This window comes from Tinamus guttatus, unplaced genomic scaffold (assembly GCF_059628265.1).
Source record: "Tinamus guttatus ecotype Peru unplaced genomic scaffold, ASM5962826v1 Tinamus_guttatus_pri_ptg000172l, whole genome shotgun sequence".
Lineage (NCBI taxonomy): Eukaryota > Metazoa > Chordata > Aves > Tinamiformes > Tinamidae > Tinamus > Tinamus guttatus.
In genome coordinates, this window is record NW_028288706.1 from 4,883,497 (window position 1) to 4,907,200 (window position 23,704).

The window sequence follows — 23,704 nt, forward strand, 5'->3', positions numbered from 1 at the left end:
GGCTGTTGCATCCTCGGTCTGTGCGCACATCTGGAAATCCAGCAGCAAACGGAGCTGCAGCATCAGCCGCTGGCCCCTGTGGCTGCAGTGTCAGTGTCTTTCTACACCTCCTGCTTCCAGGTGCTTCGATAGTTGCCTAAATAACGTGTTTGCAGCCTCTGCCTCCCGCAGCCTGTAGCTCTCCGTGCAGGCGGAGGGGTGTCCCGGTGCCGTCGGCCTCCGCGGAGCCGTGAGCGGGCAGAGCGGTGCTGTGGGGTGTCCAGGCTGTGCCAGGAGCAGGAGGAAGCTGCGAAGGGCTCCCTGGAGTGCCCCATACAAACACCCTACATTCCGAGCGGAGGTTTCCCTAACTGTTCCTCTCCCCAGGCTTTCCTTGGAGTGAGTTTGGGGATGGAGGCTGGCATCCCTGCTGTGTCCCCAGCTTAGGGTGCCTGTTTGCTCGGCGTGATGAGGCGCTGAATCCTGGTGGCCCCCCGAGCCCGCGGCAGGACGAGCGGCGCAGCCGGGTGCCGTGGGGCAGCCGGAGGAGACCCGGCCTGTCCCCCGGCTGCCTGGGGCAGGAGCAGGGCAAGCTCCGGGCTTGCACGTTAACCTGATTTGCTGTTGGATGCAGGTTGTCCCACTGCAGTTCCCAGGACACGGCTCGCCTGGGCTGCACCCGTATCATCATGACACTGTCTCGGCTTCTCCTCAGGTCACTGCGCAGACCTGACCCTTTGTGCTTGGTACCTTGACCCTTCAGGAGAGCTGCATTCTTTGCTTTGCGGGTTGTTTTTCTGGCTTTAAGTTGTTCCTTAATGTGTCTACATAGTTTGGAGACCCAAATCTCTTTTGTGGCAGCTCAATTACAAACATCAGTGCCAAATCAGCACCCTCTTGTAACAAAGCAAGTCCTTTTTCCTACCTAATTCGCTGTGTTATTTTTTTTCCAGTATTTAATGAATGACAGTGCCTTGATTCAATAATTCGGCTGGGTGATGTTGGCATATATCACTGTGTTATGTACTAGTGTGTTTTTTGACACTAAGACTGTTTGGTTTGGTTCTTTAACTTATTGCAAATCCTGCTGTATAGGACTTGGTCTAACCATAATGGTTTCAATAAATCCTCTTTTGCATTGTTTGTAAATGGTGCCCTGCTTTTGCTGTTGCTGCTGACCTACAGCTGAGCAAGGATTTGGGGGTATTTGTGGCAGCCCTTCTCCTTCCCCAAGGCAGAAAACCCCCTTGCTGGAAGGTATCCAAGTATCCTGGTAACTCTTCCCTGCTCCACAGCTCGCCTCTGGTCTGAGGAAAGCGAGTGCTCGCCTCTCCTCTCCATCTGGAAGTGACAGAGATCCGACGTTCCGCATCGCCAGAGTGGTGCTCACCACGGCTAAGGCTTCAGCTGGGAAGCTCCGAGGCAGCTGCACGATCCAGCGTTGAGCTGGGGCATTCAGCAGGAGCACGAGGTGGCCATAGGGAAGTGTAGCTGGAAGCAGCTGGTTTCCCCTTCTGGAAGTGGGGTATGGGGCTGCTAGAAAAAAGGGGTGAGCGGCTCCTCGGGGCTGCTCCTAGTTCTTGCACTCAGCTCAGAGCAGCGGTGGTTCTGGCTCTAGCAGGGCTCACCCAGGGGTGGTTGTGCTGCGGGGTCGCGTTGGTGCCCGTTCCTGCCCGCAGTGCTCAGGCCGCCCGCGCGCTGGCCCTGTGGCCTGCCCTTGCCTGCCTCCCGGAGGAGGCCGCAGTTGGTAACGCGGCCGGGCCGCCTCCTCCATTCCCCCTGCCTGCAGCGCAGTGACCTGGTTTTGCACCCACGATTCCTGCTGCAACCCAGCAGCTTAAAAATCTCACTTGGGAGCTTGGATTGGGATCAAGCCGGGGGGAGCTGCACGGCACGCGCCGTCTCCCGCCGAGCAGGGCCATCTGTTCCTGTGGGGGCCGCCAGCCCTCAGCTCCATCCCGGGGCCGAGCGCTGCGCTCGCCTGCCCCAGCGCTGCCCCGCTTGCGCGCAGGCCCTGGATGGTGCGAGGGCCGAGGCAGCTCTTAAGTTTACGGGAGCAACAACTACCTGCTCTGTGCCCCACGGGTCTGCAGGCTCCTCCCTCCCTGCAGCACAGGGGCCAAGGGCTCCCAGTTAGTGTTTCTCAGCTTGGACGTGGTCCATGCAGGGCCGAAGCAGAGCTGGGGGGTGGTGGCGGCGGGAGATGCCCCTGTGCTGTGGGCTGGGAGCCTGCCCCGCCGCGCCAGGTCCTTGGGCAGCCTGGGCTGGGCTGCTCTCCAGAGGTGAGGGCTGGCAAGAGCCACCCTGCCGCTTATGTAAGGGCGAGCGCTAATCCCGTCGCAGCTGGGCTCCGGCTGCGCGGAGGGGAATAATCCTGCCGGGAGCACCTCGCTCTGCGCAGCTTAAGGGGACGTGAGCAGGGAAAGCAGCTCAGCTGCCAGCGCTCCCCACTGCCAGCCCCGCTGCCCAGCCGGCCATCGTGCCTGCTGGCCCAGGGGCTTCTTGCTGCCCTGCTCGCCAGGTGCAAAATGGGCCTTTCTGCCCCCGTGTGTGCTGTCTGTGGGCCCGTGTGCCCGGCCGGGCGCAGCGCTGCTGGGGCTGCGTGCAGGGGGATGCGGTGCTGCCGGGGCGCTGCTGTCCCCCGTATCCCTCCTGCCTGGGCCCAGGGGGGATGTCACCCATGGCAGGAGGTGGCTGCTCCCTCGCTCAGGGCTGCAGGGAGGGGAGGGCGCCGCAGGCCCCCCAGCTGCAGCCACCCGCTCTGCAGCCTCCCCAGTGCCCCCCAAACCACACGAGGCGGCGCTCGGTCCCCACGGGCTCTTTATTGTCTCCATGTGCCGGGATGGGGGGTGACGGGACAGCCCCGCGCCAGGCCCGCCTGGCTGCAGGCACCGGGCTGGCCTCCCGCCAGGGCGTGGGGCTGCTGTGGGGCAAATGGCTTCTCTCCTTTAGTGCTACTGCAGGCAGGGTCTGGTGACGGGGAAGGACGTGCTGAGGGCCGAGGCCCGGGCGAGGAGGGAGCGAGCACAGCGCTGGCCACCGGGCACTGCTGCTCCCATCGCGCGCCTGGCCCAGGCGCGGGCAGAGGGGCCCTTTGGGTGCCCAGGGATGGTGCCACCACCCAAGTGCTCCCGTGGGGCCTTGCTGGCGGCCCGGGCCAGGGAGCGGGGCCCGCAGCCCCTAGCCCTGCTCCTCGGGGACGGGGGTGGCAGCAGGGCCCCTGCTCTTCTCCTCTGCCTTGGCCTCGGCGTCGCTCGCGGGCGGCAGCAGGGCCGGGCTGGGGCTGGAGTGTCGCTGCTTGCGCATGAAGGGGAACACGCTGCGGGGGTGGCCAGGTCAGCGCCGCACGGCTCCCCCGCCGTGCCGGGCCCCGGCCCTTCACTCACCGTTTTTTGGTCTCGGGGGGGATGACGGCCTCAGCTAGGAGGTTCCTGTAGAGCTCGGACTTGAGGAAGCGCGGGTAGGAGTCCTGGGTGAGCAGAGCGTCAGGACGCGGCGCGGGGCCTGGTCCCACCACGGCGCCCGGCCCGTGCCCACCTTCTTCATCAGCATGTAAATGTGCATCTGCGCGTCGTCCATCACGTAGCGGTGGGGCGTCTTGATGCCCTCCAGCGTCCGCTCCATGGTCTTGCTGTCAATGTTCACCCAGCGGGTGGCTCCGGGAGCCAGGAACTGCCTGGGGATTGGAACCTGGTGCCGAGGGCACCCCGGCCGGGTGTCCCCCCAGGGGACGCAGCATCCCCAGCCCCGCGTGCTGCCCCCTCGGCCCCGCTCACTGGTAGATGTCGTTGACGATGTCGGCGATGCGGGACTGCTCGCCGTAGCGCAGCCCCTCGCAGGCCTCCCAGAAGCTCAGGTTCTCGGCTGTAGAGGGAGATGTGGGCTGGGACCGGGCCAGTGGGCAAAACCTGGCCAGGGTCATCATGGCCGGGGAGAGGGATGCGCCAGGGTCGGCCTGGCTGGGAGGGGGCCGCGCCAGGACACCTCACCGCTGAACTCCTTCTTGAGGAAGTCGAGGAGCTGCGCGCGGCCCAGCGGGTCGGCGAGGAGCTCGCTGAAGCCGAAGCCCCAGCGCTCCACACGCAGCTTGGTGGGGGTGGCGACCCTGCGGGCAAGAGCCGCCGCTCAGAGAGCGGCCCCGGAGCCGCTGCCCGTCGCGGCACCACGGCGCTTACGTGGCGGTGTTCATGGCCCAGTACGTGGTGTCGTCCGTGATCCAGGGGTTGCTGGGCAGGCAGCCGGACATGATGGGGTCGTGGGGCACGTACTGCTCGTTGAACTTGATGTACCTGCAGCAAGAGGCCTTGGATCAGAGCCCTGCACCAGGGCGCCCGTCCCGCCCCACCGCCCGCACAACTCACCCCTCGAGGCAGATGGACGACTTGACCCGCGTCCTGGCCATGGCTTTCCTGCAGTAGTCGATCTGGGGCACCCGTGGGCGTCAGTGCCCTGGGGGCGGCCTGGCCTCCCGGCAGCCGCTGCCCCTGGCCCTACTCACCTCCCGCTTGTAGTAATCCATGTTCTTGGCCTGGAGAGGATGGATGGTGCTGGGTGAGTGCAGAGGTGCCATGGGAAAGGATCTGGGCATCTGGCCAGAGCAGGACCCTGGACCCTGGCCCAGCCCCATGTCCCTGCTATGGCTCCCCTTACCCCCCAGCCCAGCACTGGCCTGAGTTGGTGGCACTTACGTGGGCAACAGATGTGGGCACAGAGAAGGGAAGAGAAAAACATGTTGGTTAGCAGGGAGCCGGTCGGACAGATGGAAGGGGCAGCCTGCGGGCAGCATTAGCGGTGCCACGGCACGGAGAGCCACCCGGGGATTAGCAGTGTGAATAGCAGCGGGCACGCGAGCCCACGGAGGGCTCAGCTGGGGCTGGCGGAGCAGCTGGACATGTGGACTTCGGCAGAGCTGGGTGTGTGCTGCCCTGCCGCACCACGCCGTGCCGTGCCATGCCATGCCATGCCATGCCATGCCATGCCATGCAGTGCCGCCCCGCACCAGCTCCCGGCCTCACTCACCAGCTGCACTCGGCTGGTGTGGCCGTTCCTGCGCTCCGGGCCCTGCTCCAGCACATTGGGAGCTCCCGGCTGCAAGGAGAGCGAAGCGCCGCAGGGCTGGCAGCCCCCAGCACAGCCCCTGGCACCTGCCCCAGCCCCGTTCACTGCGCCGGCCCCGGGGAGCAGGGGTGTTTCAGGAGCAGGGATGTTTCTGGCCGGCGCGGGCAGAGCGCCTGGCGTTGCTCCCTCTCTGCTCCTCCCGCTGCTGGGGCTGCGCACTGGGGAAAATGCGTCCCCCTCCCTCGCCCGACCCCCCTGCTGCCACACAGAGCCCCATCCTCACCGGGGGCCGGTTCACGAGCCAGTACGCCTGCTCCTGGCACTCGATGACGATGCGGTCGCCCTTCCGCCGCTGCTTGGCCGCCCTGCACACACAAAGCTGCAGGGCTCAAGGAGCTGCCATCTGGGCACCTCCGTGTCCCCCATTTGCGGCAGCCTGGCTGTCAGTGCTGCCCTTCCCTGGCTGTGCTCACCGGAGCTGCTCCCGGGCCTGCATGACCACGAAGTCCCACGTGTGGTTGATCCTCTTGTGCAGGAGGTTGTAGTTGTCCTGGGGGCAGCGGCGTTGCCTGCACTGAGCACGGCTCGGCACACGCAGCAGCAACTCGGTGCGGTGCCCGCTGGCTGAGCACTGAATCACCCTGGCTGCGGCCACCCAGCTGCTGCCCGGGTGAGCTGAGACCGCTCGCAGCTCGTTACACATGATGGCTGGGCCAGCTCTCACCTTCTCGTGCTCAATCAGGTCACCCTGCTTGCGGATGTTCTTCTTGGCCAGGTAAATGGCTGGAAGAGGAGCAGCAGGGTGGCAGCAGGGGCACCGGGGCCTGGCACAGCACAGCACCCTGGCCAGGCCCATACGTACCATAGTCCAGCTCCGTCGCTGGCCACTTGGTGCTGGTCCAGAAATAGGGGGTCTGTGGGGAGGAAGGGGGGGACATGGATGGGCTGTGCTGGTCCCTCGAGGGGCCGCTCGTCCTGGGCGCCAGCCCCAGCCCTGCTGCGCACCTGGAAGCGGTAGGGCGACTCGTCAGCCCGGAGCACGAGGCTGCGGGGGTCTTTGAGGGGGTAGATGTAGCCGTGCTTCACCAGGAGGTTGCCGAGGTGCAGCGCCTCTGCGCGACAGGAGCAGGCGATGGAGAGCGGCTGGGGACCCCGAGCTCCCGCTGTCCCCCCGGCGCTGTCCCGTCAACGCCTGCCGCTCACCCTCCTCGGAGATGCCGTACTTCTGGATGAGCCACTCCACAATGTCGTTCCCTGGGGGACAAGGACAGCGTCACTAGGAGGGACAGGGGTCTGCTGGCCATGCTGGGCGCAGGTGGGCTCCTGGCACAAGGAGGTTTTAGCAGGGGGCACACGCTGGGGCAGCACTATGTGCCAGCATGGTGAGTGCCCGCACCAGCCCGCCCCGCTCGGCCGATGCATAATTGATGCCAGCTGCATTTGCGAGTGCACACGAGTGCGGCGAGACGGGCGCCGCGGGGCCGGGCGCAGGCAGGCTGGGTCCTGGGTGCAGTGTGTGCACCCGTGCTGCAGAGCGGGGCACACTGGCCCTGCCCGGTGTGCCCAGCCCAGCACCAGGGCTGTGCGGGGAGCACCAGGGTCAGGCTGCCCAGGGCAGAGGAGCCCTCCCTGAGGCATCTCGCACTCGAAGGTATTGCAGGTGCCTGGCCAGGGCCATCACAAGCACCTGGGTGCTGATTCCTCATGCCCAAGCCGTGCACAGGGCACATTTATGGCCCACCACGACAGCAGGGTGGTGAGTGGGGTCAGGGTGCCGCGGCGGCAGGGACCCACCTGTCATGGCATGTGGGATGACGGTGATGAGCAAGCGCTGGTTCCTCATCTTGATGCCCATGTCCGGGTCCTGCATGCTGACGATCACCCGCTCCATCTGCCAGGCACAGCCCCAGCCGTGCTCAGCTCAGTGCCTAGGGCAGCCTGGCACTCCGCAGCCGCTCGAGGCACAGGCTGGCAGTCCTTGGGGCACCCTGCGCCTGGTCCTGGGGAGCACCCGGGTGTGACAGCGAGGTGTGGGGGCCTCCAGGTGCCGCTGGGACAGGGAGTCCCGATGTGGGGGACCAACGTCCTTGGCAGCACTTTAGGCTGAGGGGCAGCAGCCAAGCAAGCGACAGGGGTTCCCTGCCCGGTGCCACTCGCAGCCATGACGGTGCCCGCGTGATGCCCGGTGCCCCCTGGGTCTCCGCGGAGCCTGGGGCGGCTCCAGCCCCTGGTGCCCCCCGGTGCCGGCGCCCCGGGTGCCCGGTTCCCGCACGATGCCCGTGCCCGGCGGTGCCCGGTTCCCCGCGGCTCCCGGTTCCCGTTGCCGCGCGCCGCTCACCTTGCGCAGACAGGGCATCTGGAGGCGGGGGTGCCCGCGGGGGCCGCCGCCGATGGTCATGGCGGGAGCGCGCCCCGCGCCGCCCCGCTCCGCCCGGGGCCGCGGCTGCCCGGCCCGGCCCGGCCCGCCCCGCCGCGCCCGGCCCGCCCCGCCGCGCTCCCCCTCGCGGCTGCCGCGGGCCGCGCCGGGCGGCTCCGCGCCCCGAGCCTCGATCCGCGCCCCGAGCCTCGATCCGCGCCCCGAGTCTCGCTCCGTGCCTCCAGCCCCACTCCACGGCCCTTGTCCCTCTCTTCCCCCTGGCACCAGCGCCCTGCGCTGCTCCCACTGGCACCCGCCCGGGGCTGCTCCTGCCTGCCCTGCGCCCATGGGCACCCGAAAAGGGGCAGCCCCATGGCTGCACCCACACGGGGCCAGACCCCTGCAGTGCACCCACCTGCACCACGGCCCTGCACTGCAGCCACGGGCACCAAGACAGAGCCAGGGAGGTGGGTGAGAGCAGAGGAGGCCCCTGCCAGGTGAGGGTGACCCAAGGATGGGGTTAAAGGCTCCCTGTGCCCTGGCTGATGCGCCCCATGCGGGTGCCATGGGCTGGGCTGGCATTCACAGCTCTCAGCAAGACAGCCAGAGCCAGGAGCCGCTTCTCCAGGGTGGCCCTGTCCCGGGGCGTTGTCCCCACTGTGCTTGCAGGGATGCGGTGACCATGGCAGCTGGCACCATGTCCTGCTCTTGAACACAGGCCGTCACGCTGGGCTCTGCCAGGCTCTGCTGGGACAGGGGTGGCACTGGGCTCCCAGGACCAACCCCTCTCTCCTTCTCCAGATGCTTCCAGAGGTTACACAGGAGGTGCTGGCAGGTGACAGAGAGCTACAGGGTGCAGCAAGGGGTGAGAAGACATGTGGCTGGTCAAATGGTTGGGCACAGGGTGCAGGTGGATGCAGCAGGGTTGGGGCAGGGCACAGTAGGGTGCAGGGGGTGCAGCAGGGTTGGGGCAGGGTGCAGCCGGTCTGAGGCAGGGTGCAGGGGGTGCAGCAGGGCACAGGTGGGTGCAGCAGGGCGCAGGTGCGTGCAGCAGGGTTGGGGCAGGGGGTGCAGCAGGGCTGGGGCAGGGTGCAGGGGTGCAGCAGGGTGCAGGTGGGTGCAGCAGGGCTGGGGCAGGGTGCAGGGGGTGCAGCAGGGCTGGGGCAGGGTTCGGGGGTGCAGCAGGGTGCAGGCGGGTGCAGCAGCGCTGGGGCAGGGTGCGGGGGTGCAGCAGGGCTGGGGCGGGTGCAGCAGGGTTGGGGCAGGGTGCAGGGGGTGCAGCAGGGCTGGGGCGGGTGCAGCAGCGCTGGGGCCGGCGCAGCGGCGCGGGCGGGCAGGGCTGCGCGGCCCGCACGGCGGATGAGCTCACTGCAGTCTCGCCGCCCAGGAGCGGCGGGGCTGGAGCCGCCCGGCGCCGAGGGGCGGGGGCGGGCGGGGGCGGGCAGCGGAGCCGCCGCGTCTGCGGGCAGCAGCCGCCGCCGCCCCGCCCGGGCCGCGCCGGGCACCGCCGCGCAGCGCAGCCGCCGCCGGGGCCGCGCCGGGAGCCGCGCACAGCGGCGGGCACCGCGGGCCGCGCACAGCGGCGCGGGCAGCAGCGGCGGGCGGCGCGGCGGGGCCCCGGCCGCGCTCGGCGCGGCCATGCTCGGCCTGGACGTGTGCGAGGCCGGCGGGCAGCTGCTGGAGCTGCTCTGGCTCGCGCTCTGCTACCGAGGTGAGCGGGCGCCGGGCCGCGGGGGCGAGCGCCGCACCGGGCACCGGGCACCGGGCACCAGGCACTGAGCGCCAGGCTGAGCAGCGCCCGCGCTGCCCAGGGGCGAGCATCACACCGGCCACGGGGCGTCCGCAGCAGTGCCCTGGCTGCACACGGGGAGAGCGTGGTCCTGGGGGAGCACATGGCACCGGAGCATCCCGGCCTGGGGCACACGACCGCCCGCTGCAGCCCGGGTGATGCCACCGGCGCGTGCGAGCGGTAGCAGGGTGCTGCTGTTACCCCGAGCTGCAGGTTGCCGTGGTGGCCACTGCCACCTGGCAGGGCCTCTGCTTTGCACCCTGGCCCGGGCTTTGGCCTGGCTGCCAGCCAGCTCCACACACAGCATCCGGGGGCGGGTGATGCCAGAGGCCTCGGGAATGGGCAGCGTTTGCACTCAGGGCAGCAGCTGGAGGGGATGGGGCGGGTGGCAATTTGGCAGCACCGCGCGGGGACCACAGCCGTGCCTTGCATCCAGAGCTGGGAAGCAGGGGGCACGGGAGGACCCTGGCCCAGGGGAGAGCATCCACCTTACCTCTCACCCCAGCATGCTGGCACCCCCCCAGAGCTGCTGTTTTGGAGAAGCTGCTCTCCCTGCCCTGGCTTTTTCCTGTGAAATCTCTGGCTGCTGCTGGTGGCTGTGGGGTGGGAGCTGGGGCTGGCGGCTGCTGCCCTGGGCTGGAGGGAGATGCCAGGAGGTGACAAGAGCTCTCCAGGTGACTGAGCAAAACAGTCCCGTCTGGCTGCAACGGTGCCCGGGGGCTGCGCACTGTGCAGACACCAGCTTGATCTGCTCTGCAAGCGGGCAGGGATGGGGCCACCAGCCTCGGGGTGTGGGCTGCATGGAGCTGTGCTCAGCGGGGCTGGAGCCAGGCAGCCTCATGGTGTCCCGGAGGACAGAGGGGTGGCACCTGCTGCCCCATGTGCTCAGGGTGTCTCCAGGCATGGCTGCCTGGGGCTGCAGCTGGCGCCCGCGTGTCCCTGGGGCTGGGGTTCTGCCCCGGGGTGGCAGGGGCTGCCACCGCCTGTGCCCTGCAGACATCATGGCGGACAAGGAGGGGGTGACGCTGTCGCTGGAGGAGGAGGATGGCGATGTGGCCTTGGCGTACAGGACGCCGGAGAAGAAGAGCCTGCAGGAGATCCAGCAGCTGGACCCGGACGACGAGAGCCTGCGGAAGTACAAGCAGGCGCTGCTGGGGGCCATTCCCATGGCTGTGGGTAAGGCCGGCAGCGCCGCCGGCGCCCGGGCATGAGGCTGCGGCTGCGGCCGCCGCTGCTCTCCCAGCAGCCGCTCGGGCAGCAGCAGCAGCGCCCCGCGGGGCAGCCCGGCACAGGGCGGGGGGAGGGCCGCGGCACGGCTGGCGTCACCCGCAGGTGCTGCCTATTCCCCCCCCGCCCCATCCCCAGCAGTGCGGAGACACCGGCATCCCCCTACCGACACGGGTAATGGCTGCCCGGGGACCCCGTTGCCTTGGTTACGGGATCACCGCATGGTTTCCATAGGAACGGTTACGGAAGGACCGGGAAATTCATTGGGATGACAGAGATGGAGCGAATGGCTGCGGTGGATTGGGGGGGGGCTGGCAAGGCTGGTGTCCTACCCGAGGCAGAGGTGCCCTGCGCTCAGGGCGGGAGGGCACCAAGGCGGCTGCCCTCGGTGTCTGTGTGGCCCTGGCAGGGCCCAGGTGCTCCGTGGGCCCAGCACGCAGGCGGGAGCGCAAGCCGGCCGGTGGGTGCACGCACAGAGACGGCAGCGGGGGCAAGCTGGGGGTGGGTACGTGAGCTGGTGGGTGCAATGGGGTCAGCGGGGTGCGAGCTGCATGGTGGGGTGCAAATGGCCCCCCCAGTGGGGTGCAGTGGGGCCAACATGACATGGCCGGGCGACATGAGCATGTGTCTCGGGTGCCTCGGACCAACCCCTGACATGTGGCTCATGTGTGAGTGCCCCCCTCGAGGGCTGGCCCTGCTCCCACATGCCTTCTCCTCATCCTGAGCCCCTCCAGACCCACGGATAAGTGCACCATGCCTGGTTCCTCTTAGACGTGGGCCTACCACAAAGGATTTGGTGCCAAGTGTTGGGTGGCCCGAGATGCCCCTGTTCTGCTGTGCCGGTTCCCTGTGTCTGCTGGCAGAGGGCAGCTGTAGCTGAGCGTGGCAGGGTGGGTAAGGCCTGTGCCCTCCTGCTTGCACCTAGATGCCCGGGTGCCCAACGTGCAGGTGATGAGGCTCACCCTGCTCTGCGAGCAGGCGCCGGGGCCCATGATCATGGACCTGACAGGTGAGTGGTGGGGACAATACCTGTGGATGCCCCTGTCTGCTTTGTGGCAATGGGGCAGGAGGAGGAGGGAGGGACACTGGGCTATGGGATCCCTTTTCCCTGCACAGGTGACCTGGAGGCGCTGCGGAGCCGCTCCTTCGTGCTGAAGGAGGGGGTGGACTACAGGGTGAAGGTGTCCTTCAAGGTGAGGCTGCGCTGCAGGCTGACCCGAGCACAGCGCCGCTTACCCAGCACCCTGGTGGCTCGGGGTTCCCTTCATCCATTGCTCCTGCGCATGGGGGCCCTGATGCCCTGCAGCACATCACCCCCATGGTCCCTGCTGCCCCATAGTCCCTGTCCCTCTGGCGGCTCTACCGCCCTGGGATTCCTGCCATCCATGGAGGTCCAGGCCACCCTTATGGTCCCGGCCTCTGAGGAGGGCCCAGCTACACTGGGCTCCTGCTCCCCAAGGGTCCCTGCCATCTGGAGGTCATTGCCACTTGGAGGCCCATGCCGTTCTATAGAACCTCTGCCACCCTGAGGTCCCTGCCAACTGGAGAGCCCTGTTACCCGAGGGTGCCTGCCACCTTGGGTGTCCCCAGCACACTTGTTCCCCTGCTCGATGCCCAGTGCTCACTAACCCTCCAGGAGCTGGGGCAGCTTGGCAGGAGCAGGGTCTGGGGCACGCGCCACACTGCGCCGTGGTGCCTGCCATGCACCCGCTTCTGCCCTGCAGGTCAACAGGGAGATCGTCTGTGGCCTGAAGTGCCTGCACCTCACGTGCCGCCGGGGCCGGCCAGGTGAGTGCGGGCCGAGGGGCCGGCGTGCGCCGCCCGCGTGCTGCTCACCCAGCTGCCCCGTCGCGCTCTCCACAGTGGACCGCGACGCCTTCATGGTGGGCAGCTACGCGCCGCGGGCGGAGGAGTACGAGGTGGTGACGCCGGGCGAGGAGGTGCCGCGGGGCCGCCTGGCGCGGGGCGCCTACCGCGTCCACTCCCTGGTCACCGACGACGACAAGACGGAGCATCTGCGCTGGGAGTGGGGCCTGCGCATAGAGCGGGACTGGGAGGGCTGAGGCCCGCCCGGCGCCCCGCCGCCCGCCACACGCCGGCCTCTTCGCAACCAAAGTTATTTTTAACCGCCGTCCTATTTATTTATTTATTTTTTAATACCACCGCTGCCGCAGCGGCTGCCGTGCCCACCGGGGCTGGCCGCCCGCTGGCCCCTGCGCCGGCCCGGCCGCCGTGGCCGCAGGCTGTGCTCGTCCGTCGCCATTAAACCGTACAGACTTGGCTGCCGCTGCTGTGTCCTGCGCCCCGGGCGTGGGGGAGGGCGCCAGCCCCGCTGCCGCCGCTGGTAAACAGCCACCTGTGCCCGCCGCCTTATCGGCACTGCCGGCAGCCAGTAGCAGAGGGCCACGAGCCCCTGGGCACCGGCACCACCCGCGCCAGGGCCCTTATCAGTCCCCCAGCCCCAGCCGGGTCGGCGGCGCCATGCGGGGCTCTGGGGCCCGGCGGCTCTGGCTGTTGGTGCTGGCGCTGGCCTGTCTGGGCCTGGCGGCCGGCGAGGGGCCAGGGGGTGACACGGAGGATGGGGAGGTGGCAGAGGAGCAGGAGGAGGTGGACAAGGTGCTCTCGGATGAGCTGGGGGAAGAGGACGGCGTCCTGGTGCTCCATGAGCACAACTTTGCCCGGGCGCTGCGCGAGCACCGGCTGCTGCTCGTGGAGTTCTGTGAGTGCCGTGCGTGGGGAGGGCACGCGCAGCGCGAGGGCACATGGAGGGGCAGGGGCCTGGCCGCGTGCAGGGTGCAGGGCAGGGGCACCCACACAGGCAGGGTTAGGGGGCCTGGGTCATGGCGTGGGCAGGGGGCACGTGGTGAGGAGCACAGGGTAGGGGCAGGGGTACAGAGCAGGGCACACAGGCACTGGACGTGGCCAGGGCCACAGCATATGGCACAAAGCATGGGACAGACACGGGACATGGAGTGTGGTACATGGGGCACATGACATGGGGTATGGAGCAGGGCACAGGGCCTGGGACACAGAACCAGGGCACAGGGCATGGCGCAGGGTCACATGGGACTGGGGTGGGCACAGGACACGGGCAGGAGCCCACCAGGGCAGCCCTGGCCATACAGTGCCCCTGGCTGCCTACCAGCCAAGGAGCCCCCAAGCCCTTGGGGACACCCCGTTCCCTTGGTGAGCCCCACAGCCCAGAGTGCCATGCCCGGGCACCCCTGGCCAAGGGCGGTAGCACGGTGTCCAACTGCCTCGGCGCCCCACAGATGCGCCGTGGTGCCACTACTGCCAGGCCTTGGCCCCCGAGTTCGCCCAGGCAGCCGCTACCCTGAGGAACGAGTCTGGGGAGCTGCGGCTGGCCAAGGTGGATGCCCCGGCGCAGCCAGCCCTGAGCCGCGAGTTCGGCGTCATGGCCTACCCCATGCTCAAGCTCTTCCGCGATGGCAACCGGACCCACCCTGTCCCCTACACCGGTAGGGCCACGGTGCCGCGTGGGCACGGCAGCTGCAGCACCTGTGGCGGGGTTCTGGGATGGGGTGGCCTGGGCAGCAAGTGCCACGGTGGGCTGGGTGGCATGGCAGGAATGTGGGAGGGTGACATGGAGGGGATGGTGAGCAGGTGGCAGCAGTGACAGTGACATCATGGGGATGGCAAGCAGGTGGCTTTGGAGGTGGGTGGTGGGCACAGGTGACAGCATGGGGCGAGCAGGTGGCAATAGTTGTTGATGGGGGGGTGGGAGGGTGGTGCTGGCAAGGTGATGGCAAGGGGGAGTGATGGGGAGCAGGTGACCGCGTGGCAGTGATGAGTGTGTGTGTGTGTGTGTGTGTGAGGGTATATGCCAACTCTGTGATGGTTCCTGGGTGCCACTGCTGTGTCATGGGCAAGTGGCACTGGGGTGACAGCTAGTGGTTGCTCTGTGAGGGAAGGGGGACAACATGGCCCTTGGGGGGTGACACTGCAGTGACCTGGGTGAGTGGGTGGCAATGCAGCGGCCGCAGCAGAGAGGCTACGTGGTGATGCGGGCGCCCTGCTCGGCGGCCAGGCCGTCTGGACGCGCAGGGCATCGTGCGCTGGCTTCAGCGGCGCATGGGCCCCAGCGCGGTGCTGCTGCCGGATGCTGCTGCCGCTGCTGCCTTCATCGCCGCCCAGGAGGTGGCCGTCGTGGGCTTCTTCCAGGTGCGCATGGCCGCCGTGAGGCCGGTGCCGCGTGGCTGGTGGCGGGATGGCTGGTAGCCGGGGTGCTCACGGCTGGCGGCCATGCAGGACCTGCAGGGCGAAAGCGCCCGGGTGTTTTACGAAGTGGCCGGCGACCTGGTGGACGTGGCGTTCGGCGCTGCGGAAGCGGCTGAGCTCTTTGAGGCCTACGGGCTGGCGGCCGACACCGTCTGCCTCTTCAAGAAGGTGGGCAGGGCCGGGGGGGGTGGCAGGGCCGCGGCGCCGGGGGGCCCGGCCGGCCTTGCCCAGCGCCTCCGCCCCGCAGTTCGACGAGGAGCGGGCCGACCTGCCCGTGGAGCCGGCGCAGGGCCTCGAGGCGGCCGCGCTGTCCCGCTTTGTGCGCGTGCACAGCCTGCAGCTCGTCATGGAGTTCAGCAACGAGGTACGGCCCGGCCCCCGCGCCCACCCCAGCCTCTGACCCGGCGCTGGCCCCACCGGCCTCCTCCTCCCTGCAGACCTCGGAGAAGATCTTCCGCGCCAAGATCCCGCACCACATGCTGCTCTTCCTCAACGCGACGGAGGCAGCGCAGCTGGAGCTGCGCGAGGCTTTCCGGGAGGCCGCCGCCGCGTTCCGTGGCCAGGTGAGCGGCGGCCCCCGCAGCGCCCGCTGCCCGCCCCGCCACGCTGCCCCTCTGCTGCCCCCGCGCAGGTCCTCTTCGTGCTGGTCGACGTGGGCGGCTACGGCGCCAGCATGCTGCCCTTCTTCGGCCTGACACCGGCCGATGCGCCCACGCTGCGCTTCGTCAAGATGGAGACCAACAGGAAGTACCAGATGGAGGAGGACGCCTTCTCGGCCCCGGCCCTGCGCGCCTTCGTGCAGGCAGTGCTGGACGGCAAGGTGAAGGTGAGCATGGGGCTGCTCGGGCCTGGCCGTCCTGTGCCGGGTGTCTGCGAGTCCTGGGTGTGGTGGATAGAAATGCTTCCCAAAGCAAGCGCTGGGCTGTTGACGCTGAAGCTGGACGATAGCCACTGCACCGTGAACTGCAGCCACCTGCTCCAACAGTTGTGTGGCCAAATTGCAGGGCTGGGAGGTTAAGGGAAAGGAGCCAAGTAACAACCCCCTCCCAAGTACCAGAACTGGAGACTCACAGCGATGACACATTGGCAGGGGGAAGTGGTGGTCCAAAAATGCAGAAGGGAAGTGATCACCAGGACCAGGTGCCATCGGGGGGGGGGGGGGGGGGGGCGGGGGTGTGGAGGTGTCTGTTGCCTGTCCTTGGTCCTGCTTGGCTGTGATGGGGCTGCAAGTTCAGAGGCTGAGGCCTCATCCCTCCCTAGCCTCCAGCCACTGGTGCCATGGCCGACTGGTCCCTTCCACCGCTCACCACTGTCTGTCTCCATCCAGCCCCATCTGCGGAGCGCGGAGCCCCCCGAGGGCTGGGACACGAAGCCGGTTAAGGTCCTCGTGGGGAAGACCTTCGAGCAGGTGGCCTTTGATGAGACCAAGAACGTCTTTGTCAAGTTCTGTAAGTGCCACTGTGGCAGCCTGGCCATCGCAGGCCATGGGCTCCTTCCCTGCTGCCCACCCTGCTCTGTTCCCTCGCTGGGGGACACCCTCGGCTCCATGTCCCCCCTGCAGCGATGCCCGTGTCCTGCAGATGCGCCGTGGTGCAGCCACTGCAAGGAGATGGCGGCTGCCTGGGAGGAGCTGGGTGAGCGCTACAAGGACCATGAGGACATCGTGATTGCTGAGATGGATGCCACGGCCAACGAGATGGAGAACATCACCATCCGCGGCTTCCCCACGCTGCACTACTTCCCTGCTGGGCCAGGCAGGAAGGTAGGGCCTGGTGCCATGGTTGGGGCTCCCTGCAGGGCCACTCGGCTCTCCTGGCACCCAGGGGATGGATCAGCCATGAGCATCACCATGCTGCTCCTTTCCCTCCCGCCTCTCCAGATGATCGAGTACAAGAGTAACCGGGATGTGGAGACCTTCTCCAAGTTCCTGGAAAACGGGGGGACACTGCCCAAGGAGCCGCCTGTGGTTAGTAGCAACCTCACATGCCCCAGGGAGGCCCCAGCTCTCTGATGGGCAGGAGCAAGTGTCCCCCGTCCCCCCTCCCCCCCCAGGAGGAGGGATGAACCCTGCTCCTGTGACAGGATGGGGACAGCCTCCACCTCCATCTCACTGCTGCCTCCTGCAGGTGCCCGAGACCCCCAGGAACACCACGGACACAGAGCAGCCCAGTCCTTCAGGCACTGCTGAAAGCAGAGACGAGTTGTGAGCACTGCCCTGCGCAGGCGGGTGCTATAAATGACCTGGGAAGGAAGCAAGCTCTGGTCTGTGTCTCCAGCTGTGTTTCCAGCTGTGCCCCGCTTGTCAAACCCATCGGAGGTGCAGGGCAGAACGCCGGGATCTGCTGAACCCCGCGGCTTTCCTGGCTGCTACCGTGGCCAGGCTGCGCTCAGCTCTGCACTGCCGGCCTCCCTAGGCCTGGCCTAAGGTGCGGGCTGCCTTGGACCCCCACAAAGGCCTCGGGCTCAGCATGTGCCCGGGCACCCTGCCCTGCCCTGGCTCTGCAGAGCCCCAGCCTGGGGACACCCCGGGGAGCCCCAGCCCATAGCCCTGGGCATGGGAGGGATCCCGACGGGGTCTCTTTGCCTCCCATCTTGTTGTGACTCCGTGTGTGCAGCCGGCCCCTCGGGATGGCCCTTTGTTCTGGGCCGCTCGCGTGGCAGGTGCCTCATGCTGTCACCAGGGCTGTCACGGTGCAGGTGACGGGGCTGCTGCAGGGAACAGGCTGGGGTTTTCTCCCCCACAGCCCCCAGGGGCCACACGGCAGCCCCAGGGCTGTAGGCAGAGGCAAGGAAGGGGGACGAGAGCATCACGGGGCTCCTGATGCTGCTCCCGGGCCTGGTCAGCACCCAGCCCCTCTCCCCCGGCCTGCTGTCCCCAGACACTGTGACGCTGGGGCAGCTCAACCACCTCCCAGGCCCTGCTGGGCTGAGAGCAGCCCGTCCACCCCACGTCACCCCTCGAGGGAGCCCACGGCTTCCCGAGCCTGGACATGTGCCCAGCCAAAGCCAGGCCTGACCTGCCCACCCCTGAGCACCCACCCAGCTACCGACGGCCAGGACATCCCTGCAGGGAAGGAAGGAGCCAGCAGGCGCTGGGGTGCGGGGGTTTATTTCATTTTATCCGAGCACCTTTGGAAAGATCATTGTACAGGTCAGCACAGGAGGGTGCGCAGGAGACGCCACCGGGGCGGCGGGAGGCTGCTGCGCTTTGCAAATGTGCGTGTTTACAGGGGACCCCTCCAGCTGTGTTAACACCTCACCAGACCCCATATGATCAGAACTTAAAAAAAAAAGAAAGAAAAAACAGAGAGAGAGAACAACGTTCCTAGTGCTGTTCCCCGGTTGAAAACGACTGCGGGTTTTGCTGGACTTCGCGGAGTGAAAGGCGAGTCACAGAACTGCAGTTCCGAGGCACTGGGTGACGTGTCCAACAGGCTGAGCCGAGCCCCGCTTGGCCCTCGTGGAGGTGCCATGGTGGACACCAGCACAGAACCCCCCCAAAATGCAGAGACCAGGGGGCCTTTGTGGTTTCCGTGGGTGGGTGCGGGAGCGGGTGGTGACCTGTGGGCACAGGGCAGCCCCTGGGCTGGTGGGGAAGGGTGGACAGGGTGCACAGGGGGTGTCCCAGGTGCCACCTGCACCACTGCCCGTTTGGGTGACTGCAAGAGCCCCCACAGTGGCATCAACAGCTCCCTTCGCCATGGGCACAGGAGGGGGCTGCAGGGCCCTCATGCCACCTCTCCAAGGCAGGGAAGCTCCACAGCACAGACAAGAAGAGAGTTCCTATCCTCAGACTGAGCCTGTCTCATCAGCTCCTTTCCCCATGACGTTTCTCCTGGAAAGACCCCCCGGCTCAAAGCCTGATCTTGGCACTGTGGGGCTGACACTGGCAGCAGGGCCCTGCCGGGAGCCAAGGTGCTGGTGCCACCATTGCGAGGGCAGTGCCCAGGGCAGGGGAGCCCCACGTGCCCTCCCTGTCAGCGCTGAGCCGAGTCAGCCCCCCGAGCCAGGAGGGAGCGCGGGAAGCCCCGGGCACGGGGGGCTGGCAGAGAGGGGCCTTCCCTCCTGCGCCTACTCAGCTGCAAGAAACCTCAGGAGAAAAAAACGTCTTACCAGGTCCAGGAGCCCAGCCTGCCAGCGACGGGTGAGCCCGACTGCTTGGAACAGCTCCATAACCTTTCCAGGCAAGGTGGAAAGGCAGCGCCGCGAGCAGAGCGGTGACTTGCCCGTGAGTGCAGGGGCCGGGCGCGCTGCGCAGGGCGCCGCGAGGAGCCCTCTGCGCGGGGGCACGGGGAAGGGGACGTGCAGGCGGGGGCACACCGAGGCTGACGATGGCTGCACGCTTTGGGCGAGTTCTGCAGTACCTGTATGTTTTACATTTACATAAGAGCACTGTGACATTGGAAATATTTTCCTTTTATTACAATATATCAAAAATATGCAGCTTTAGTAAACAAGGTCATATTACACTTTCTAATGCACTGTACAATGCTACATTACACTTATATTCGGTATGGAGAGGGAGCCCGGGCCAGGGCTCCCACTGGCAGGTTCGTGGGGTGAAACGACTTCCACTGGCAACACAGAGCTCGCCCAGGTCCTCCAAAGAGCAGGGCTGCCCCGAGGTGGCACCGCCAGCGCTCGCCCCAGCCCCGCGCCTCCGCTCCCAGAGTCTTTCACAGTCCTTTCCTTACGGCTTCGCAGCCTTGGGGCCTAATCAATCTTTTCCACCTTCCCGATGATCTTCTCCTCGAAGATGGGCAGAATGGTGTCATCCTCCCGCACCTCCTCGAAGACCACGCCGCAGTCGAACTCGTCGCTCACTTTCTTGAAGTAATACCTGTAAAACCAGAGACAGTGGTGGGGATGATTAAGGTTGGACACATTCAGCAGCACAAGCCCTAAATGCAAGAGTGTTCACAGCTCTCTAAAGCAGTGGGTGGAGATGACCACACTGCTGAAACCCTAGCGTGTTTGGAGGCAGAACTTCCCGCAGCATCTCCAGCTTGAAAACGCTTACTTGGAGAGAAGCGTGTTGTGCTCGGCTGCTACGTAGAAGGTAACTGCTCTGGGAATCAGGCTGCTCCCTGTCCTCACAGGAGGAAGGTTTGGGAGGAGCTGGAATGGCTCTGGAAGCTGAGAGGGCTCCCCTGCTAAGTCCTCTTTGGGCAACCCCAACATCCCCGTGCACTGACAGACACTGCTCATCACCAGCCCAGGACCCACTGGGAGCTGCAGAGAAACTCAGCACCTTCTATTTAACTCCCAGACTTTGATGGAGAACATTTCTGGCACAAAATCACCCATGATCCTGTACCCAGCCCCTTCAACGACCAAGCCTTAGTATTCAAAATTCAAAATCAAACACGACATGGGCAGGATTCCTGTTGCAATTAAGGCTCCTAGCCTTATTTTAAATGAGATCCCCGCACACTTCTGGACTTATCTTTCTCAAGCGCAGGAAGCCCCCGTACCCACGCGGTGCCTTGTTCGCGCTCGGTACCCACTGCAGTTCCCCCATGGCCCCGCTGGCCCCGTGCTGTGTGAGTAGCCGCCTTTACCTGTAGTTCCCTTTCTTGGTCAGCAGCTCCTTGAACTGTCCCAGCGTCACCACGCGCCCCTTGACGAGCGTGCGGTAGGGGATGGGCTCTCCGCAGAAGTAGTAGGCGACCACGATGTTCTCGCAGGGCTGGGAGGCGCCGCTGCCCGGTCTCTTCTGGATCTTGAACCTGCTGTGTAGAAACACAAGGGAGCTGCTCAGCGCCCGCACACGGCGCCCAGCATCGTCCGGTGCCGGCTGCTGCTCCACGTGTCGGCCCACGTGGCGAGGGGCAGAGCTCAGGTGCCACCGGAGGTGACAGAGGGGGAGGCTGGCCTGTCCCTTGCAGTGCCGGCAGAGACCTGGTCGGTGCTTAACCACCCTGTGCCCAAGGAACCGGTCCCTCGGGCAGGCTTTGAGAGGTGACAGCCCCTCCGGTCGCACCACAGGCTCCAATAACTGCTGGCAGGGGGACGAGGTGGGTTGGACCCACAGCAGATGCCTTTGCATTCGCTGCAGCACAGGCAGGAGAGGAACCTGCCCTTCGTGTGAGACAGGGCAGCTGCTCCTTGCCAGCGCCGGCAGAGCTGCTCCCCAGAGCACAGCCGTGAGCGAGCGGGGAAGAGCAGAGCACAGGCACCGCTCCGAGCGCTCCGGGTGCCTGCCGCGGGGCCAGGAGAGCCCAGCACAGCCCTCTGGTGACCTACATCGGAACGGCTGCGCAGGCAGCACCGTTTCTGCTCTCCAGGGGCTCCTCTTGCTGCAGCAGCAGCTGGGACGCGGAGCGGGACGGAAGGTGCTCCCGGCTCCGTGCAGACGTGTCCCGCAGGCCTCGCCGCCCGTCCCGCGCCAGCCCCTTGGGCGGCAGGGCCTGTGTAGACTCCTTCTGGCTAACAACCTCCCCGGCCATTCCGTGTGCGGGATTTTGGAAGGCGAATGCCATTCCCAAAACCACTGTGAACAGATTTAAAACCTCTCTTGTGTTTTGCTGACTCTCGGGATGCTGCGTCCAGCCTCTGCTTCCAGCCCACACACCGTGGTCCCATGCTGTGTGGTGCCATCATTGGGCTGAAGGTGTCAGCCCAGCCCTAATCCCATTTTCACAGGTAGACAAAAGGAGCAATAATAAAAATAATGATACTTTGCACTCTGTAGTGCCTTTCATCTGGGGCACTGTAAATGCTGCACAAACATTTAAGCAGCCTACACAAATTTGCAGTTTGGCATGTGTGGTCTTAGCCAGAGGCAGCCTTCTCTTTCAAAATCACATAAAGCAAATTTGGCAGCTTTAATAATTATTTTTTGAAAAGCATATTGGATGAAAAAGATGATTTTGTATTTATATGACTGGAAAGTTGCTATAAAAACAGAGCTCACCAAGCACATGAGCTAATCGCAGTTTTGGAAATGACTGTGACCCTAACCTTTAAACATTGGCTCGTAGGCAGGGCACCTTTTTAATGGCATGCCCACACAAACAGCCGCAGCCAAGACCAGGGAAAAGCCTTTCCCTGCTTTCTGGAGCCACAAGAGGCCTAAGTTCAGGCGAACAACGTTGCCGGTGCCCGGTGCTCCGGAGGAGACGCGGTATCCCGAGACGCGAGGCTCCGCTCCGGGTGCCAGCAGAGCGTTCAGAGCCTCTCTCATCCCCATATCAAAGCACAGGATGCCCTTTAGCTAGAAAAACATTAAGAAATTGAATCATCCATGGAAAAAAAAGTCAAGCATTTAAAGGAAAAATGGGTCATAAACTGAGGCGAGCTTTGTGAACCCTATGTGCCAGAAACTAATTGAAGGGGGTTGGAAGACCTCAAAGTCTCTACACTTCTCTTGATTCGGCTAGAAACAAGCCACAATTAGGAGACAGCTGCTTACGTGCCGGGGAGCCAGTCCCGGGGGGCCGCGGCCACGACTTCGTGCCCGCCCCAGGCCCCAAACGTTTGCTCTGCTGCCCCGCAGGGCGTCCGGGCGAGCGGGTCCCCGCGCGCTGCAGGACACGGAGACACCTTGGTCTTGTCTGAGCCCACGGGTGTCCGTGGGCCAGGCCAAACGCCCTCTATCGCTGCGGGTAGAGGCAAGAGGAGGACCACGGCCAAGGGCTCGGAGCCTTCCTCCCGCTGCTGCGGGATTAAAGCCGTTTCTGAACGTGCCGATAGCAGCTCCCCAAAGTTGCCCCAAAGTTGCAAGTCTGCTTGGCTGGCAAGGCTAAGGTTAAACCAGCCCCTGCCAATGGATCCTGCTGCTCATGCCGTAAACTGAAGCAGCGCCGGCTGCCGCGTGCCCAGCGCCCCGGGCAGGAACGCGGTGGCCAGGCCGGGGAGCGCAGCCCCGTCCAGCTCCACTGCTGGCCACGGCGCCCACGAGGCCTCACCTGGCCCCAGGCGGCCGCGTTGGGACCTCCCCACGCAGGGGAGACACGGAGGAACCCGAGGGAGCCCCACGAAGGGCAGGGGCTCTGGGCACAGGCTGGGTCTGAACTGCTGCCCACAGGGGCACCTGGATCCTGCAGCTCATCCCAGAGGACGGGGCAGGAAGCTACAGGCAGCAGCAAAGGAAATAGGTGGGACATAAAGGAAGGAGCCGTCTCCAGGCAAGCAGTGCAGCCCTGGGACAGGATCTGGAGATGTCATGGCACCTCTGTCCTTAGAAATTTCCAAAACGGGACTGGGGAGGCCCTGAGCAACTGGCTCTGGCTTTGCAGGCAGCTCTGCTCGGAGCAGGAGGCTGAACTGGAGACCTGCAGAGGTCCTGTCTCACCGAAAGCCTTCTGGGATTCTCTCGTGGTCTGCCACATGGCCTTGCTGGTCTCCTCTGGTCTGGAAATTCCAATTCCCAAAGGGGATGCAAAATGCAGTGGTACGGAGAGATCCACAGCAGAGCTGGCAGCACCCAGCACTGCAGTGAGCGCCGGTTGGAGCGCACAAGGAGGCCGGTAGCCGCTGGGCACACGCGAGGGACAAGGGGAGCCCGCACACAGCTGCCAACCTGCCCTGTCTCGCGTCACACCGCAGCAGGGAGGCGGCACTTGGAGAACAGGGCACTGGATGAGGTATTTTCTCCACTCACTGGTGGCAGCAGGAGGGCTCAGGCTGTTCAAAACAAACAACAACAACGTGCTGGGCTGGGGGCAGCTCCCCAAGGACGCCGCGGTGAGGGAGCAGAACCTAAAGGGCTAATGTCCTCTTGAAGAAGGAACACGGTCTCGCGGGAACACCCCACACTCACAGCACACACGTCCAGAACCGCAGCAGCACTGAAAATGTTAATTTTTCAAGTATTCCTTTCAGGAGAGCAACACAACACAACTGTGTCTGCTTTCATCATCTCCTGAGACCATTTCTTACCCACATGGGCTACCATTAAGTGTGCTGTTTCACTGTGTCTGAGATGAGCCTCACAACCACCCTCGGAGCACATTCATTCAAAGCTTCCACCTGCCCCAGTCTCCTGGGTCCTCACTGAGGCTGCCTGCAGAAATATAGGCAAGTAACACTATATTCCCCATACTGGGATCAGC

The 23,704-nt window shown here is 65.5% G+C and overlaps 4 protein-coding genes across 6 annotated transcripts in view; 2 read left to right on the forward strand and 2 right to left on the reverse strand.

The window, feature by feature from the left end:
- Nucleotides 1–3,149: 3,149 nt before the first annotated feature.
- On the reverse strand, nucleotides 3,150–7,483 carry RGS11 (regulator of G protein signaling 11). Of its 2 annotated transcripts, none has more exons than XM_088523121.1 (17): nucleotides 7,376–7,483; nucleotides 6,832–6,928; nucleotides 6,241–6,291; nucleotides 6,043–6,149; nucleotides 5,900–5,951; nucleotides 5,762–5,820; nucleotides 5,511–5,587; nucleotides 5,321–5,402; nucleotides 4,999–5,067; nucleotides 4,478–4,507; nucleotides 4,341–4,402; nucleotides 4,155–4,268; nucleotides 3,969–4,084; nucleotides 3,756–3,843; nucleotides 3,517–3,655; nucleotides 3,366–3,448; nucleotides 3,150–3,298 (listed from the first exon to the last, which is right to left on the reverse strand). In XM_088523121.1, exons 1-17 carry the CDS (start codon nucleotides 7,433–7,435, stop codon nucleotides 3,160–3,162), a joined length of 1,425 nt encoding a protein of 474 aa, XP_088379247.1. In that variant the 5' UTR covers nucleotides 7,436–7,483; the 3' UTR covers nucleotides 3,150–3,159. The 2 variants fall into 2 exon arrangements, with proteins under 2 accessions (XP_088379247.1, XP_088379246.1); XM_088523120.1 differs by having other exon boundaries at nucleotides 4,478–4,501; nucleotides 7,376–7,482.
- A 1,479-nt stretch (nucleotides 7,484–8,962) lies between these two features.
- On the forward strand, nucleotides 8,963–12,540 carry ARHGDIG (Rho GDP dissociation inhibitor gamma). The gene is made up of 6 exons (XM_088523122.1): nucleotides 8,963–9,104; nucleotides 10,179–10,358; nucleotides 11,335–11,418; nucleotides 11,526–11,602; nucleotides 12,134–12,197; nucleotides 12,273–12,540. Exons 1-6 carry the CDS (start codon nucleotides 9,032–9,034, stop codon nucleotides 12,470–12,472), a joined length of 678 nt encoding a protein of 225 aa, XP_088379248.1. The 5' UTR covers nucleotides 8,963–9,031; the 3' UTR covers nucleotides 12,473–12,540.
- Nucleotides 12,541–12,890: 350 nt separating this feature from the next.
- On the forward strand, nucleotides 12,891–16,887 carry PDIA2 (protein disulfide isomerase family A member 2). Its single transcript, XM_088523123.1, has 11 exons — nucleotides 12,891–13,128; nucleotides 13,682–13,888; nucleotides 14,458–14,591; nucleotides 14,679–14,816; nucleotides 14,896–15,012; nucleotides 15,086–15,211; nucleotides 15,280–15,474; nucleotides 15,976–16,096; nucleotides 16,229–16,410; nucleotides 16,528–16,614; nucleotides 16,775–16,887. The coding sequence occupies exons 1-11, from the start codon at nucleotides 12,891–12,893 to the stop codon at nucleotides 16,853–16,855; spliced, it is 1,626 nt and encodes a 541-aa protein (XP_088379249.1). The 3' UTR covers nucleotides 16,856–16,887.
- Nucleotides 16,888–19,043: 2,156 nt separating this feature from the next.
- AXIN1 (axin 1) overlaps nucleotides 19,044–23,704 on the reverse strand; it is a 77,061-nt gene continuing 72,400 nt past the window's right edge. For both annotated transcript variants that reach the window (XM_088523119.1, XM_088523118.1), the window contains exons 9-10: nucleotides 20,210–20,377; nucleotides 19,044–19,488 (exon numbers count right to left, since the gene is read on the reverse strand). In XM_088523119.1, the coding sequence (XP_088379245.1) occupies nucleotides 19,362–19,488; nucleotides 20,210–20,377 (295 nt within the window). In that variant the 3' untranslated portion in view covers nucleotides 19,044–19,361. The remainder of the gene's footprint in view (nucleotides 19,489–20,209; nucleotides 20,378–23,704) is intronic.